Consider the following 17292-nt stretch of genomic DNA (forward strand, 5'->3'; position numbering starts at 1 on the left):
TACGCCAAGCAGGGCACTGCACTCCTCCTCTCCCTCCTAACTCTACCTCATGACACACTGTCATGAACAGAGGGCGGTGCCTACAGCGAAATCTGTTTTTTTTTCCTTTTTCATACTCTGTAGGCGGTCTTCCTCATTCCTTCTACCTCCCTCTAATCCTTTCACGATCTCCATCATACTCGTCCCTCCTCCATCTTACCCCACTCCTCGGTTCGCTCTTTCGGCTGCCGATGTAACCTCTCCACTCGCCCTACATAGCGTGCTTACCTCCATCACTGCTCATCAAGCTGCATGGATCACCTACACAGCCTTGTCACAATTTTTTTCCTTCGTTGGTGCACCTCGGTCCGTGCATTTCACTCGGCGTAAGCTCTGCACTGGCACCGCTGACGTCTTCCAAGCAGCCCCCCCCCCTCCCCTCCCTCTTCCCCTTCCTTCTCGCCCCTTCCACCATTCGTTCTCCTCAGTTTATTCCGAGACCCTTTCCACAAGTCATCGGTATCTCCTCTTTCTATTCTCCTACCAGCCCCTCCGACTCTTCTCTCTAACAACAGCTCCTCATCACCTTTACCTCGACCATACCCCCTCCTCCCCACCCCCTCCCAACTCTCTACAGCCACTCTCTCTCTCTCTCTCTCTCTCTGTGCGTGATACCTCACACACACACAGACAGAGAGAGAGAGAGAGAGAAGCGCTTCAAGAAGGCGCATAGTGGGCAATAACGCGCTTTCCTTTCCTTTTTTATTCCGATTTGATTACTTCCCCATCGCGCACCTTCACCTCGCCTTCTCCCTCCTCTTCTTCCTCCCCTGTACCTCTACGCTCAGCTCGCTATAGTTTGTGTCTGCGTACTTGTGCTGCCTACAAGTCGGTGGCCAAAACCGAAGAGGGACGAGATCTCGAGAGAGAGTGAGGAAAAGCGCCTCATCAGCAGGCACCGCGCTGCGTTGTTTTGTCGCTCTTTTTTTTTGTTTCCCTTTTGCCTTTCAGACCAAACAACCGCGCGCTCGCCCTCCTACTCCCCCCTCCCTCCCTCTCTCCCTCGTGTCGCACATAATCGCGCGCGTATTGTCTAGTTATTGGGGGTGTATATTTTTTAAGGGGACTCTCCGCCCTCATCACCTCAGCCAGTCTCTTGTCTCTATCCCCTCCCCGTATTGCTCTCTTCTCTGTGTTCTAGAGGAGCGTTACTGCTGAGGCCGCATCACACACACACACGCCCTGCTGTTCTTATTGGTTTCTCTTTCTTCCCCTTATTCTGCCGCTCATAGGCACACAAGTGCGCAGCAGATGGGTGCAGGTAACATTTCAAAGCACTCCCGTGGAGGGGGGACGTTGTCGACGACTGGTGGCGTGCCAGGGGCGGCCGCCACGAAGGCGACAGCGAATCCACGCGACCAAGTAGACGCACCTAAATCTGCAGCGCCCAGCGGTGCCGCCGCAGCAGCCGGGACCAAACCCGACGCTGTCGTCTCGTACAAAAAGGGGGACATGCTCCGTGTCATTGTGCGCTTGCTTAAGCCAGGTGAGACGCTGCCGCAGGAGGTGGGGCGGGTGATGGAAGGGGCACCGATCTCTGGGCACGACATTCCCCCTCCGCCACAGCAGCAGCAGACGAGCAAAGAGGAGACGACTTTCGGGTGGTTTGTCGAGGACCTGGAGCGGCCAGGCACGTGGGAGCCATACACAAAGGAGTCAGCGGACCGTCTGGAGGACGCCTTCCTGAGCATGCGCAACACGTGCACGGTCGTCATGAAGAAACGAAGCTACATCGTAGACCTGCAGACCATGCAGCAGCGGCCTGCGGCGTCGGCTGGAACCGCCAACACATACTCCGCGCAGCAGCAGCGCACCCGCGAGGTGAAACGGGCGCCGGTGGTCACCTACACTGATCCCAACACAGGTGAGGTGAAGACGCGAGAGGCGCCGCCGAAAATGCTGGACCCCTTCGCGGAGGACGAGGAGGATGGCAACGACCAACAGCCACAGAATATTAGCGAAGGTGACGGTGACGTCGTCGGTGGTGGTGATGGTACGGGTGAGGCTACCGTAGCCGCAGTAGCCAGGGACGGTCGTCTGCCGCATCTCATCCGGACTGTTATACCACACACCGCGTCGATCTACACGATGGAGTGCACGCCGGACGTGCAGCAGCTTTGCCCGGAGGCACGTGCTGTCGTCGAGCCTACTGGGGGCCCATTGATACTGTCTGGTGGTCGTGACGTGCAGCTGCTAGAGTGGAGCATTCAAACCAGCACCGTTGTCACGCGCTATGAGCTGCCTCGAGTATCGCCCAAGAACTCTGTGTTGACGGCCAATTACTCTTCGACGGCCAAGTGGATAATCGCTGGGCTGGACGACTGCACCGCGCGCCTGTACGCCATCGGGAAGCCGAACGAGGTCTATCGCCTGGAGGGGCATAACCACAAGGTGTACGGCGCTGGCGCGCTGGCGGGTGACTCGCAGGTCGCAACGGCGAGTATGGACTCTCGGGTGAAGCTGTGGGACATCGCGACGGGGGACTGCGTGCGCACAGTGGTGCCTCACAATTCCTACATCTTTGCTCTTCGGTCTCACCTGACCGACCCGAATATTGCCCTGACCGCCGGTGAAGACCGCAGAGTCTGCATGCATGACTTCCGCCAAGAAAACTCCGTCGTGGCAGCGTTCACGGGGCACGAACGCACCATATGGGACCTGGACTGGAACCCGGTCAACACCACCTTCGCGGCGTGTGGCATGGACTGCACAACGCGCATCTTCGACCCGCGTGTCAGCAATGTGGCTCTTGTGACATTGCGCAGCCACAGCCGCCCGGTGCACAGCATAAAGTACACGCCGCAGGGGCGAGGGCTGCTGTCGTGCAGCAAGGACTCATTTGTGAACATGACCGACACCGCCAACTGGACGGTGCAGTGGCAGACCAAGGCGCACCCCTCGACTGTGTTTCGTCTCCGCTGTTGCGCTGGCAAGTCTGTCATAGTGACGGGTGGGTCGGATGCCTGCGTGAATGTGTGGAGCTGGGGGGCATTGGCACAGCTCTGAGCGCAACGGAGAAATCATGAGAAACTACTCTGGAGGCTGGCCGCAGAAGCCGCAAAGGGGAGAAAACACACTAACAGAGGAACATGTCGAAAATAGGCGCACTGCATGCGGCCTGTCTGTGCAGAGCGTCGCCCTACTCTTAGAGCTTTCCGTCTCGCCTTTCCCGTATGTTTGCCAGAGGTGAGGATCTGCGAGCAAAGCAGGAAATAAAGAGGCGATGTGCATGCACACCCAGACACACCTGCTCTCTTCTTGGTCTCGTTGCGTTCGTACAGGTATGCATGTATATACGGTGTGGGTGTGTACTACTGGCATGGGGGGAGGGAGGGAGGGAAGAGGGGGGGTGGAAGTGGTCGGTGAAGAGTCAGCGATGTGGTGGTGATGTAAGTGCTGCTTTGTTTGTACCGTTGCGTTTTAAGAAACAACTGAAGAAGACCCGTGCGTGTTGTGTACGCGGGTAGTTGAATCGATAAGATCGCTTCCGTTTAGCTCCATCAGACCCACCCACACTCCCTCTCTCCTCACCCCTTTGCACTCGTGTCTCCCCCCTACTATATACTTGAGTCGCGTATTGAGTCACCGTGGGGAAGCCCACCCCCATCCTCTCGCCCCTCCCCCCGTATGCAGAAAACAAAGTAAGATGAAACGCGGAACTCTACAGCTCTAGACGTCAGCGCGTGAGTACAGTACGCTGACCCGCTCATTTTTCTCATAGGGAAACCTCTGAGTCCGCCAATAGCTTTACCGTCTTGTACTTTGTGTGCTTTCCCTCTTGGAAACCCCCTCCTCTTTCGCGCTCTCTCTCCCTTCCTCTCCCTTACCTCGAACAGCATGAACGCTCGCACACGCACACACATACACACGTATGCGCACATGAAATCCTCGCAATCGCCCCAAACACTCGACTCAAACGTGAGAGAAGGAGCAGAGGGAAAGTAAAGAAAAGGCAAGGCAAGGCGCGTCCGGCACTGTTAAAGGGGGCTAACATCTATTTTCTCCTTGTGCCTGTGTCTGGGTGCGAACTGGAGGTGTTATTGGGGCAACTTTCAGCGTCCTCTCCCTCCCTCCCTCCCACCTCCCAACACAAGAGGTGCGACTGCCCTGCTAACCCAATTGTTCCTTATTTTTTTGCTCGCTTGCCCCTCTTACGCAGCGGTTCTCTTCAGGTGTGTTCGTTGGTTCCCCCTTGACTACTTGTTGAGTCGCTGCCAAAGTGCTCTCTCTCTCTGGGTGGTGAGGACATCCTCTCCGGACAACCAGGCCCGCGCTTATTCCTTTTCTCTTTCCTTTCATTCACAGAAAACTTCCAGGGCGCGCACGCACATGGTGATGCTGAATCATCGTGTGGTGCTCTTCGCGACCCCGATGCACGGGGTAGAGCTGGCAGGATTGCTGTTCACAGATTACATCTGCAGCTCGCTGCTCCAGATGGACATTGCCGAGGCACTGAGCGACGTCAACGGATGGCTTGCTTTCTTTAGAAGCGGATTCAACCCTTCCACGCTCCTGAGCTTCTACAGCCGGCTCATTAGCGAGAGGCTGCTCCTTCGGCTTCTGGAGTGCGGAGTGTCAGCGCTCTGCATGCACAGCAAATTCAAGCTGTGCAAGGACGCGCTTGCGTTTCACTGCATGTACACGATTGTGCGTGACTATCGCTACGGTCGTCTATGGTGCACGCGACTACTTCGTTTCGCGGGGCAGCTCCTCTATCCAAGCTTCCTGCGACAGTCAGAAGGTGGTAGTAGCACGAGCAGTAGCAGTAGTGGCACCTCACGCCAAACTGCGCCCAGTTTGATGAGAGGCGGCGCCGTCTCCAACACGGCACCGAAGCCCTTCACAGAGTCAGATTTGGTGGACTCTGAGGTAGCCTTCTACCGAAACCCGACCCGGCCTTCGCGGACGAAGCCGTTTGAAGCGATGCCGAAGCCCTGCCAGGACGCGCTGCGCTACTACCTCTACAGCTACCAATCACGCCCCTTCTACACCGTCTTCGTCAGCGGCCTCATCGCGGACGCGACGCTCTTTGCCGCCGAGCAGATCGTCTGGTGCTCGCACTTTTACCAAGAGCGCACAAAGCGAACCTCGCGGTGGCGAATGCTGAAGCCCTTCGTTGCTGACCTTGTCATGGTATCGGCGCAGGCAACTTTGGTGTATGCGGCTCGTGTGGCAGGCGTCTTGATTGGGCAGCGTCTCTCGCGCGAGCCTACTGGCGGCGGCATCTTCTGGGGAGAGCGTGTGACACTGCTGCTGCTATCCCCAGGCATTCAACACGTGAGCCTCATCGCGGGGCGTGCTGTTCATGACGCCCTCGAACGCCGCCACCCCCGCACCGTCGAGGACGAGGAGGAAGACAAGCGAGTCGAAGAAGAATCCGAAGAGGTTGCACGGGCTCAGGCCGCTGCTGCGCGCGCCGCATTTGCCTTTACCTCGGTCCCTCTCGGCAACGCCAACGGGGATGCGGCGAAAGACTCTAACGATGCTGGTGCGAGAGTAGGCGCTGGGGGTTCAGGCCACGGCGGAACCCTGGAGCACAACCGTATCAACTACTACGAGGTGCTTGGCGTGACAATGCAGTCCAAAGTACCAGAGATCAGGAAGGCATACCGGGCAAAGGCGCTGCTCAACCACCCCGACCGCGTCGGCAAGAACCCTGTGGCACAGGAGCAGGCACGACAGCAGATGTCGATCATCAACGAGGCCTACGACACACTGATCGACTCTGAGAAGCGCGCGCAGTACGACGTGATGCGCCGCTTTTCTGAAGGCCCCGAACTTTTCAAGAAGCTTGAATCCATGACTACAGTGCAACTGGCTGCAGTGAGCACGGTAGCTGTATTAGGCCTAGGTGTGTTGACTGTTGCGTCGGCGTATGGGCAGTATCTAACCATCTACCAGCGGATGACGTCACTGGGACGCAGCCCGCTAATGCTCTTCTCTTAACATTGCTGCGCCTTTGTTGTGGAAACGTGCAAATGCGGGGAAATGGTGGGCACCGAGCGCCCCTTCCCCCCCCCCCCCACACACACACACACCACCACCACCACGTAACCTACACGTTGCACGAGAGGGATCTCACGCGCACCATCGGTCTACTCCCCTGTTTTCCCTCTTCAGCCCGCCCCCTCAACCTGAACTCCACGAGGAGGACGTCGCACCGCCAACCCTTCGTGTTTTTACCCTCTTGGAAAGGCTAGCGGGAGGCTGAGTGTCTGCTTGACAGCTTGTCACCTTAGTCTCTCTGCACAGAAACCTCCCACTGTTGCCCCCCTTTGCTTCTGAGCGGCATCGCGCGCATACGTGCTTGCCTGAGTATCGGCCGTGAGGGAGTGGGCATAGCGCGAAGGTGAAGAGGTACTGGTAGTGAGGCGATAAAACGAAGGTGGGGGGAAAGTACCTCTCCCCTGCCTCCAATCGCACTTCGTCCTCGGTGTTCTCCATCGATGTGCACACTCCTGTGGATCCGCCGCTGTCAGTGTTCGTGTTTTTTTCGAATAGGGTGGCGCGCACAGTCTCCCTGACGACAGTCCGGAAGGAAGGAAGCCCTCAGTGCGCCGTACCTAGCGTTCAGTGCCCCCACTTTGTGTGTGGGTAAGCCAAGCAACCGTCTTCGATACCTGCCAATACTGTGCCACCTCTGGTGGTGGCAGGGCTAAGCACTCCGGGCGTGGGGGAGTCCGTGTAACGTGTAGCTCTACTGATGTCTGCAGTCGTGCCCTGGGCGGCGTCGCGTTGGAGAGACCTGCGACTTGCAAATATGGTTGTGCTACCCATATGATGGACAGAGTATTAGCGTGACTCGAACTCATCGCACCCGACTCTGACCGCCTACTGGTGTGTACAGCCTCAGTGTCGCCCCGAGGTGGATGCACCAGGTGGTGACCAGCATGATAGAAGGGGCTGTGAGGCGACCTGCAGAGCGAGGTGGGTGGCGTTTGGGGCAGAGGCTGTGCTCCGATGACTGGGTCAGCATTGTTGTAGCGCGTGTCTACGGCTGCTTTGCACCGCACGATGTGTCTGTTGCACGCCATGGGCAGAGTGGACTTGAACTCATGACTTACAGTGAAGAACGGACACGATGAGCAAAGGGGAAATGGACGAGAGAAAAAGAAACGAGTAAAGTGTTGCGGTGTCACCCTCGTCATGCCTCAGTCTCCCTCTGCGACTGTGCACTCATCCAGCGCACACCCTCACACGCACAGAGACAGACGTGCTCTGCACGTCACCCGCGGAAGGGAAATCATGGCTACCCTCCTCTCTTCATTCCCACCCCACTCCCCATGCGCCGCACATCCGCAAAGGAACAAAAAGAGGGAGAAAAAATAAAGCGAAGCTGCAGAACACGCGTGCACGTGTGTGGGCCATCAGCGAAACGCGCGAGGTGAGAGAGGCCGGGTACCCGCATGTATGCAGGCGGAGGAGCAAAGATACTTGCACTTGTGTCTGTCGGGGCTGGTGGGTCCATTGAGGTCTTAGGTGCCCAGCTTCGGACCCGCCTCTGCCGTTGCCTCTGTACGTAGGTCCCTTTCACCTTTTCATTCATGACCAGCTGGACTTCCTCTGCATGCGTCTTCCACGGCGAAGAAACTACGCACATCTAGTGCACCATGACTGCAAGCAGGCACCACTCGCTGTTGGAGTTGTACCACCACCTTTAGTGTGCCCTCCCTTCACGTTCCGCGTCGGCCTGTGGTCAACATATCGCACCGCCCACTCTCAGCACACACACCCTCAGTCGACTCTAGCATCTAGAGGCGTGCTTTAACGTCCACTGAGAGCCGCTGCTATCTACTGCATAAACCGTGCTGCAGCCCCCTTCCCCATCCCCATCCCCATCATCACTATGATCTTCTCCCCACACACACACCCACACTCCGAGTTCGACTTGCTTCTACGTTTGTCTCTGATCTCTTCTCCAGATCCTTTCTCGCACACAGACACCCGAACATCATCTTAAAACAAAGCGCTCGCACGCACGTGGTATGGGGATTACACGCACACACACGCATACAGACATACATCTGTCTACGTGCGTGTGTGTGTGTCGGTATTCATCCCTCTGACTTCTCCGCGTTGTTTCCTCTTTTCCTTCGTGTTTCTTTTCACTCTTCTCTCGCTCGCATTGACTTGACATCTTACGCGCGCGCCCTTTGGTTCACGGCCTCGTTGCTGTGTCGCGCACCCCGACTCGACCCCCCTCGCTATTGGGTGGCTTGGTTTTCGCCAGTCACGCGATTTCAGTCAGAGGTCTGCTTCTCTCCTGTGCCAGTCTCCCCCCCCCCTTCCTTTTTTTCCCTCTCCCTCCTCTTCATGCATTGGACTGGGATGGCGGATGCAGCAGCCGGAAGTGATAGCGCGGGTGTAGCACCGCAGTACTACGACCTCAGCGCCCCGCTCACCCGCCCCGTCACGACTATTCAGATCGAAAATTTTACGCCACATAAAGGAATGATACCGTCGCTCGTGCTCGCGGATGGCAGCCACTACTTCGGCCCCGTCATGGAGGAGGGAAGGTATCGCATCCCGTGTGGGTGCGGCATCATACTGTTCCAGTATGATGGGACGGTGAAGCCAAACTTTACCGTCGCCGAAGCGGCGGCCCCCGATAGCGGCGGCGGCGGACTCGCTTCCTTCTTCTTTGGCCGAGGTGCTCCACAGGATGGCGGCGCGAGTCCGGCATCAGCAGCCTTCAGTGCCTTGTGCAAGCGGTATCAGCAAGGCGATCGGTACGGCGGTGACTGGGCCAACGGTACGTTCCACGGTGATGGCGTGCTGGTGACAAACAGCTTCACCTATCACGGCACGTGGATGGAGGGGCAGATGCAGGGAAAAGGGACCATCTCTTACTCGCGCAAGTACGTCGATTACAGACCCCGCAACACGAGCGGTAGCGACGCCTCCACCGGTGGCAGTGGGGTTGGTGAGGGGGTGAGCAACCTGCTGCTGAAGGGACTCTCGTACGTTTCGCCCTTTGAGCTGGTCTCGACTGCTGCGGCGCCGAAGGAGTACATTGGCGATTTTGACACCATTCACTACCGCCATGGGATGGGACTGATGCAGTACTATAATGGTGACGTTTACGAGGGAGAGTGGCGCGACAACTGCCGTCACGGCCGCGGGAAACTGCGCAAGATGGACGGGGAGGTGTATGACGGTGACTGGGCCTTTGACCAGCGGCACGGCAACGGCAAGATCATGTATCCGAACGGGTCTTACTTCAAGGGCTCCATGGAGTACGATCAGCGCAACGGCGAGGGCATCATGCGCTTTGCCAATGGTGATGAGTTCTTTGGCACCTTCATGAAGGATCGCATTGAAGGGCATGGAACAATGCGCTACCGCAACGGCGACGTCTACGAAGGCGCCTGGCGCGACCAGCTGCGCCATGGACAAGGGAAGTATACCTTGAAGCGCACAGGGGTGACGATGCACGGTGAGTTCCAGAGTGGGCTCATCCACGGACAGGGTACCGTCATCGTGCCGGGTGTGTCCACCTTCGTCGGCATCTTTGTGCGCGGTGAGCGTACCATCGGCACGATGCACTGGCATCCACAGCCATCACAGCAGTCGCAAGGAGAACTCGCCCACGTCGAGGCTGCGGCCGCAGCGACATTGGAGAGCCCAGAGGCGCCCACGCCGGACGGGACGCTGTTTTCAGACCCCGGCACCAGCAGTCCCAGCGCCACGGCAGCGATCGCCACCTCCATCGTGGCTAGCAAAGCAAGCGCCAAGAAGTACCTCTGCTACCAAGGGCAGTGGCATGGCGAGCACATGCACGGCAGAGGTCTTCTTTGGTACACGAACGGCGACTTCTACGCCGGTAACTTCCACAAGAGTCACCTCCACGGTGCCGGCAATATGCGCTACGCCGCGGAACAGGCTGAGTTTAGTGGGCAGTACGTCCACGGCATACGGCACGGGCTGGGGCTGTTGCAGTACGCCAACAAGTCCATTCAGGCTGGACGGTGGCAACAGAACATCTTCGTGGAGGGGTACGAGGGGGAGTGGGACGGGTCTGTCTTTCATGGTATTGGACGGTTAACGATGCCAGTGGACATCTTCCTTGCCATGCGCTCGAGCAACTCTGCCCTGAAGCTGTCGGAGCTGAGCGCGATGCTGAACAACGGGCCTAGCATCATCCCGACAAGCGTGCCGCTCATCACTGGTGGTGAAGAAGGCCGTAGCGTTGTCAGCGACGGAGCACCATGGCCGGCAGCAACAGACGCCTTCTCAAGCGGTGCCGCAGTGCGTCGCGCAGACTTGCCGCCTTTCTTCATCGAGTTTTTTGGCCTATTCCGTAATGGTTTACGGGATGGGCTGGGCATGCTCAAGCTTCCTGCGCTGAACAGCCTCGTCGGTGGATCGTGGAAACTTGCAGAAGAACGCAAGTCAGGCAGCGGTGGCGGCCAAGGTGATAGCGCTGGAGGTGGTGGCGACAGCGATAGCGCCGCCGGAGCGACCTGCCGCCGAGACAGCACTTCCAGCCGTGCCTCCGTGCCGTCTATGATAATCAAGGGGCGTTGGGTAAGCGATGTCCTGCACTGCGAAAAGGGTGTATGGGCCTTTCCCAACGGCGTAGTCTACATTGGGCGCTTTCGCAATGGCGCCCGTGACGCTGCCCGCGCGTGCGTCTGGTGCCCAGATGGGTCAGTACTGGAGAGCGGATGGTGTGGCGATGCGCCGAGTGGGGACGGCATCTGGTACCAGCGTAACCGAGCCAACCCGGTGTACCGAACGATTGTGCCGAGTCTGCTGCGTCGCTCGCAGTCGCAGCGGTTGTCAGAGAAGAACCCTTCGACGTTGCAGAGCATCGCGCCCGCCACCGTTGGCGGCCAGAGCGCCCGTGACGCTGCTGGCGCGGATGGCAAGGGCGCAAGCAGCGCTCTGACGGGCGATCTTTTTAGCATGTCATACCTCTGGGGGCTAATCGGGTCTGGTCTCATCGCCCGCGGCTCCACAGGCACTGGAGACGGCGACGGCAGCACGGACGACGAAAGCGACGATGACCGGCCACGACGGGTACTCGTCGACTTCGGCAACCACCTCACGTTCTTCTGCTCCTGGTGCCCATACATGATGGATTTGAACACCTACACGGCAGTGGTGCTGCCCCAGATTGGGAGTCAGACAGCTCCGCTGTCGGATGGCATGCCGTGGCCGCAGCTGTACCACTCGCCAAGCATGTCAGCCGCTGTTTGCACACCGCAACAGTGGGCGGCAGAGACTGCGAAAGAGGGGAGAAGAGCGCAAAAGAACACCGCAGCTGCAGCGCCTCCTGCTGCTGCTGCCGGCAGTGGTAGCGGTGGGTCGAAAGCTTCCATACCGTGGCCCGTCCCTACGGTGAAGCAAATCTCCACCTGCGCCAACTCACTTCATCTAGCGGAAGCACCGTCCAGTGTGCCGATAGGCCGCGCCAGTGGCTCCGGCGTTGTCTACTTTGACACCGGTGTCGTGCTTGCCGGGGAGTGGCTCGGCAACGTCCCTCGGTTGGCCACCCCATACCGCCCGTGGTCCGCCTTCGACCACTTCATCATGTGGCAGGCGACTCGGGCGTCGTCACGCAACTGTGCCGGCACGGTTCCGCACTTCACCGCGCCGCGGCTGCAGTCGTGCTACACCTCTGTCTTGGCGGCGGCACCAGAGCACATGATTGGTGAACCGCGTCGCGCTACTGGCGGGCGGCTGACTGTGATGTCATCGCCTCTAGCGACTAACCGCGGCGGCGCGGTTGAAACGCATGCACCGGTATCGCCTACCCCACCGCCACTGCCGCCCTCTCCTGAGACACACTGCACGTTGTGCGGGAAGAACTACAGTTTCTTCCGAAAGCGCACGCACTGCACCCTGTGCTTGCGCTCGACCTGCTCTTTCTGCCTGGGCCACATGGATACAGAGGGGCCGACCCACCAGGAAGATGTGAAAGCACTACTGCGTCACGCCTACCTGACAGCGGAGCAAGCGGTGCAGCTCTCGACCGCGGCAGCTGCGAAGACTGCCCTCACAAACGTCAGCGGTAGCGCAACCCGGCCCATCACCTTTCCGAGTTTCTCTGTAGAGCAAGTTGATCATGCATTCGACAAGAAGAACATCCCGACGGTGCCTATCTGTTCTGACTGCATGCGCGCGGTCCTGTGGAAGCTGCGGTATACGCAGCTGTGGATACCGATGTCGATGTTCGCCTCCGTTGTCGAAGGCAACAAGCACCAGCGCGAGATGCAGCGTAACAGCGGTGCCGTGGCTGCCCATCAAGCTGCTGACAATGTCCCAAGCGAAAGCGGCACCGCCGGGGGTGACGTCGACGACAGGGCCGCAGAAGCAACCAACAAACTTACCACAGCCGCCTACAGTCAGGAATCCTCACCGCAGCGCTCGGATGTTGGGCAGTCCTTGTCTCTCTCTCCCGACCGCCCCGCTCCTTCAGCCGCAGCCTTGGATGAACGGGAGCACCACCAACAAGGTGGTATGTTGCTGGATGGCAGCGACGCACTGCGCTGCGCTGCTACTGCAGACCCCTCCGAAGAAGTCTCAGCTGACGTTTCCGCCCACGCCGTCACGTTAGAGATGGATTCTGCAGCCATCGATGAAGCGGCGCACGACCCGCTGACCGTCACGCAAGCAAAGGAGACGGCTACTCAAAGCACGCCATCTACTCCTTCCATCGGGTCACCCTCGCGCGTCAACGACGGTGCAGTGACTGATACATCACCTGCGCCTGCTCCCCCGCCTGTTTCAGCCTCTAGTCGGTCGCTAAGGCCATCCAGCCACGCCGAGACGAGGTGGCGCACCTGTAGCACGGTCCTGCCGCCGACGCAGTACATCATCTACAGCGGCTACACGTCACACACCATTCCGCACGTCTACGGCGAGCTCTGGTGGGGACGTCAGCACTACTACCGCGGCGGCTTCTGCGCCGGGGAGCGGCACGGGTTCGGCACGCAGTATATGCCCAACGGCGAGTGGTACGAGGGCGGCTTTGAGCGAGACGCATGGCACGGCGAGGGCGTCTACTACCTCGACGACGGCTCCGCGCTGCTCGGCGAATTCCGAAAGGGCAAGCTGCACGTGGTGCACTACCGCGGTGAGGTGGAGGAGAGTGACGTAGGAGGCGTCCGGCCGCACGGTCGCGGTATCGGCTACAGCCCAGACGGCTCCACCTACAACGGCGAGTGGGTGCATGGCCAGCGTCACGGCACTGGCATGCTGCACCTGGCCGACGGTAGTTCCGTGTACAGCGGCACATTTGTGTCCGATGCGATGGAGGGGATGGGCAAACTTGTAACGATCAGCGGGGCCTACTACGGCGAATTTACTGAGAATAGGCAGAACGGCAAAGGGCTCCTCTTCACCGCCAACTGCGTGGTGGAAGGATCATGGGTGCAGGGCACCTCCTCTGGCTTCACGCGCATCTACGAACGTGCCACCGGTGAGGTGTACGAGACGACCTACCACGACGGCAACGAGCGGGACGACTGTTTCACCGCGCCAGTGATGATAGAGGACGATGACGCCGTCGAGTGTGGGCAGTGTGGTATGGCCTTCTCCTTCTTCCACCGCCGACACCATTGCCGCCTCTGCGGGGATGTTTTCTGTGACTCCTGCACACAGCACCGCGCGACGCTGCCATCGAGTGTCACAGGAAACGGCGGTCCGAATGCGAAGAGAGACTCCGGCAGCCCCAGCGCATCGGTGGTGAATGGGCAGCAGCTGCGCGTGTGCGATGCCTGCTTCTTCCGCCTCTCCCAGCGCCGCATGATCGCTCTGCGCCGCTACGCCGACGGGAGTGTGTATGCCGGTTGCTGGAGTCAGGGGCAGTGGGTGTCTCGGGGACTGTACTGCCGGCCAGACGGTGTGTTCGTGGTGATGGACGCCCACGGTCACGCTCTCCTGCCGCTAGTGCACATCCCAAAGGCGAAAGACCAGCTCCAAGGCGACGCAAGCGGGGCTATTCAGGAGTCGGCGAAGCCGAGCGCGGTGCCGCCTGCTCGCGGCCTCGGCGTTGGCCGCCGCCCGTCGCGCACCACCGGTCTGCCTGTCTCGTCATCCATCCTTCAGGATGCTGCCCCGGCAAAGGAACTTCTCGATGGCGTCGCGGAGAGCTCGTCTCGTAAGGACCTTGACGCATTCCTGCTCTGGTGGGCAACGACGCGCAGCCGCTGCGCCCTGCAAGTTCCGCTGGACATCTCGCTCGTGACGCACTACCAGCGCATGCCGGCACAGATGCTGCGCGGCCAGGAGGCCACGGTGAGGGCTGGCTCGGATGTCGCCATGTATTTGGCGGCACCGGCGCGCTGCACCCTCGAGACACCCCGCACACCCTCTCTCACGCCTATCCGGTTGTTTGTCACACTGGCCGACTCGCGGCGGGAGATGCGGGCAATGGTAGAGGGCGAACTGGAGCGTACCTCTGCCAGCGCAGCGTCGCCAACAACAGCCGCAACGGCTGCGTCAGAGTCAACTCTGTCGACAGAAGAAAAACGCACCATGGACAGTGACGTGGAGGCGGCGGCGTTGCGAGCGTCCAGGTTCATGCCGGTTACAATACCTCGCGCTCCAATGGTGCCCATCACTCCTGCTACGATGCCCGTCACGAGTGCGTCGGAACTGCCGACAGGGACTCCAACGATTTACCCCGGCAGCTTCCACCCCGAGCACCACGTGCCGGGCGCAGATCCGCCGCAGGTGTGCAATGTGGATGCCTGGGTGACACGCCCGCCCCCGTCGATCGATCCCGACGACATCAGCGATGAAAATCTCGTAAAAATGATACAGGCGGAGAAGCTTTCCTGGTCAACAGATGCATCAGACGACAAGCACGCCGCTGCATCAACCATTCAATCCCTCATGCCACCTACACCGGCCCCTCCCCCACCCGGATTCAACACCACGGTGTCCTGGGATGTCTGGACAACGCGGGACGTGCCTCGCTACACCCCTCCGCTGCGGACGGCAGTGGCAGCAGGAGCCAGACCAGCCGACCATTCACCGGTGGAAAAAGCCGCAGGTAGTGGCGAGGCCACTGCGGCGCCTCCGCCGATCCTGCGCAGTGAGGCAGACATGTACTTTGCTTGTCCATTCTGGGGCCCGACCGTACCAGACGCTCAGTTGCTCCTGGAGCAGGGCAAGATGGCGCAGGTGACGAAGCTGATGCGCCGTCTCCAGCAACAACACAGCCAAACCCTGAATCCGCAGCAACAGCAGCATCAGGAGAAGCAAGGGAGCGACAGCGGTAGCAGTGACTGCGACAGCGCGGGGAGCGACTGCAGAGGCGCTACCACGAGTGGTAGAGGGAAGACCCAACGAAGTAGTGTAGCAGACGCCCTGCTGAGTACGCTGCAGAGCCCGCAGGGCGGCTCCACCAATGCCAGCGCCTCCTCCTGGGAGGCTGGTCATCTGTTCTCACCAGAGCAGCGAGCGCAGTGTGGCGATGGATGGGCACCAACTCCGATGCGTGGTCCATTCGTCTTTGACATTTCCACCCATGAAAAGCGCCGAAGCGCGGATGGGCTGCGCTGGTATGCAAAGGTAACGCAACGAGAGGTAACAAACTTTTAGTCACAACGCCGTTGATGTTCTGAATACTATTGGGGGGCATATGCCGTGTGCGTGCGTGTGTGGGGGGGTGAGGGGGGGGGGTGTTTCGTCATACATGACTACATTATTTTGCTCTTTTCTTTTCAACTGTTGACTTATTTCGCTTCCCCCGGAGCAACAGCAGCAGCAATGTATTGCGGGTCAATCGATCGTGTATGGGAGTACTTTCTGTTTCTCCCATCAGCAAACAAGCTTCGTGTAGAACGGCAAGAGAGGAAAACGAAATTCAAAGAGGATGAAACACGTGTGCCATGGGCTCCACATATATATGCAGCAACAAAGCAAAAGTGGTCTCCCCCACTCCTCCCATTGCGTGTCATGTGTGCGCTCATACGTATATGCTGGCTGTTCTTCGTATACCTGTGTGGGCGCCCGTGAGTTCACACAGACCAACATGCAGGCACAGAGTACGCCATTCCGAAGCATCTGCATGCAATTTCTGTCATGCAGCTGCCTCACTGCTTTCCTCTCTCTCGCTCGCCGTGCCCTCACAGCTGAGGCAGGACCCACTCAAACTCTCTCTGTCTTCTTTTCCTCTCTTTTCCCTTAGAGGCAGAGCGATAAACATATAATAACATTAAAATTTTCCCTTCCGCTCGGCAAAAGTACGTTCAAACGCATGCGTCCAGCTGACTTCCTCTCCCTCTCTCTCGCGCGCGCGCACTACCTACCTAAATCGATCGATCGATCTACAAGGAAGGAGGTGACTCAATCAAGTCGTGTTTTGCCTATCGGCTGCTCCTCGTCGCCTTCGCCTCCCCTCGATCTGCTCGCTTGCCTGTGAATGCGTACGTCTGTTGGGCACGCATGTGCGTACGAATAGCGGAAGCAGAAAGAAAAAAAAAGAACAACATTTTACGCGAAAGCGGGAGAAACGCTCTGTTAGTTTGCAGGGAGAAGGACCTGCACGACCAACGTGTATGCGTGCGTGCGTGCGTCGGGTCGTTCTTGCGCCTTTTTGATTCACAGCTTGGGCTGCTTGCTGCACTCGTTGGCGTTGCGATTGGTTTTTGTCTGTGTTGTCTGTGTGGTGGCTTCTTGGGTGCAGGTGTGGGTGTGTGGGTGTGTGGGTGTTTTGTTTGTGTGCTCTGGGGGGCAGGAGGGGAAAGGGTTCCTGCGCGCAACCGTGTCAATAAGCGAGAGAGGGGCCTGTCATCGATAGCAAAGCGCACATAGGCAATTTCCCTTCCTCGCTCCTCACTGCTGTCCTTCGTGCGTCTCTCTCCCTCTCTTCTTTAGCCTTGGTGCGCTCTAACGTCGCCCTCTACCTCTCCTCGCACGCGCGCGCTTTGATTTAGTTTCCTTGCCCTGTGTGTGTGTGTGTGTGTGTGTTTGCTTCTTCCTCGTGTGTCTTCTTGTTCGTCGAATTGTTCCCTTATGCAACGCCACGGGCAGCACGCAGTGAACAAACGTGGAGAGATATATAAGCAGAGACGGACAAAGATCGATTTTTTATCTTTCGAATCCGAACGAGAAGACGAACAGGAAAAGAATCATTTATTAGTCCACTCATACACACATACTCACACACGTGCTCATCAGCACGCAGCTCACAGCAGGTGCGTCTGCTCTCCTCCTTCCCCGTCAGTAGTGTGTGAGGTAGTGTTGCATTTTTTTGTTTGCTCGTTTCTTTCTGCTCCCTCCCTCTCCCCCCTCCTC

At 58.7% G+C, this 17292-nt stretch overlaps 3 protein-coding genes across 3 annotated transcripts; all 3 read left to right on the plus strand.

Moving 5' to 3' along the window:
- Window positions 1-1290: 1290 nt before the first annotated feature.
- LBRM_26_1420 (conserved hypothetical protein) lies at window positions 1291-3045 on the plus strand (the record flags this gene model as incomplete). Its single annotated transcript, XM_001562323.2, has 1 exon — window positions 1291-3045. The coding sequence occupies one exon, from the start codon at window positions 1291-1293 to the stop codon at window positions 3043-3045; it is 1755 nt and encodes a 584-aa protein (XP_001562373.2).
- Window positions 3046-4368: 1323 nt separating this feature from the next.
- On the plus strand, window positions 4369-5985 carry LBRM_26_1430 (conserved hypothetical protein; the record flags this gene model as incomplete). The annotated part of the gene is made up of 1 exon (XM_001562324.1): window positions 4369-5985. The coding sequence occupies one exon, from the start codon at window positions 4369-4371 to the stop codon at window positions 5983-5985; it is 1617 nt and encodes a 538-aa protein (XP_001562374.1).
- A 2367-nt stretch (window positions 5986-8352) lies between these two features.
- Window positions 8353-15594, plus strand: LBRM_26_1440 (conserved hypothetical protein; the record flags this gene model as incomplete). Its single annotated transcript, XM_001562325.2, has 1 exon — window positions 8353-15594. The coding sequence occupies one exon, from the start codon at window positions 8353-8355 to the stop codon at window positions 15592-15594; it is 7242 nt and encodes a 2413-aa protein (XP_001562375.2).
- Between the last annotated feature and the right edge of the window lie 1698 nt (window positions 15595-17292).

Source organism: Leishmania braziliensis, chromosome 26, assembly GCF_000002845.2.
Source record: "Leishmania braziliensis MHOM/BR/75/M2904 complete genome, chromosome 26".
NCBI lineage: Eukaryota > Euglenozoa > Kinetoplastea > Trypanosomatida > Trypanosomatidae > Leishmania > Leishmania braziliensis.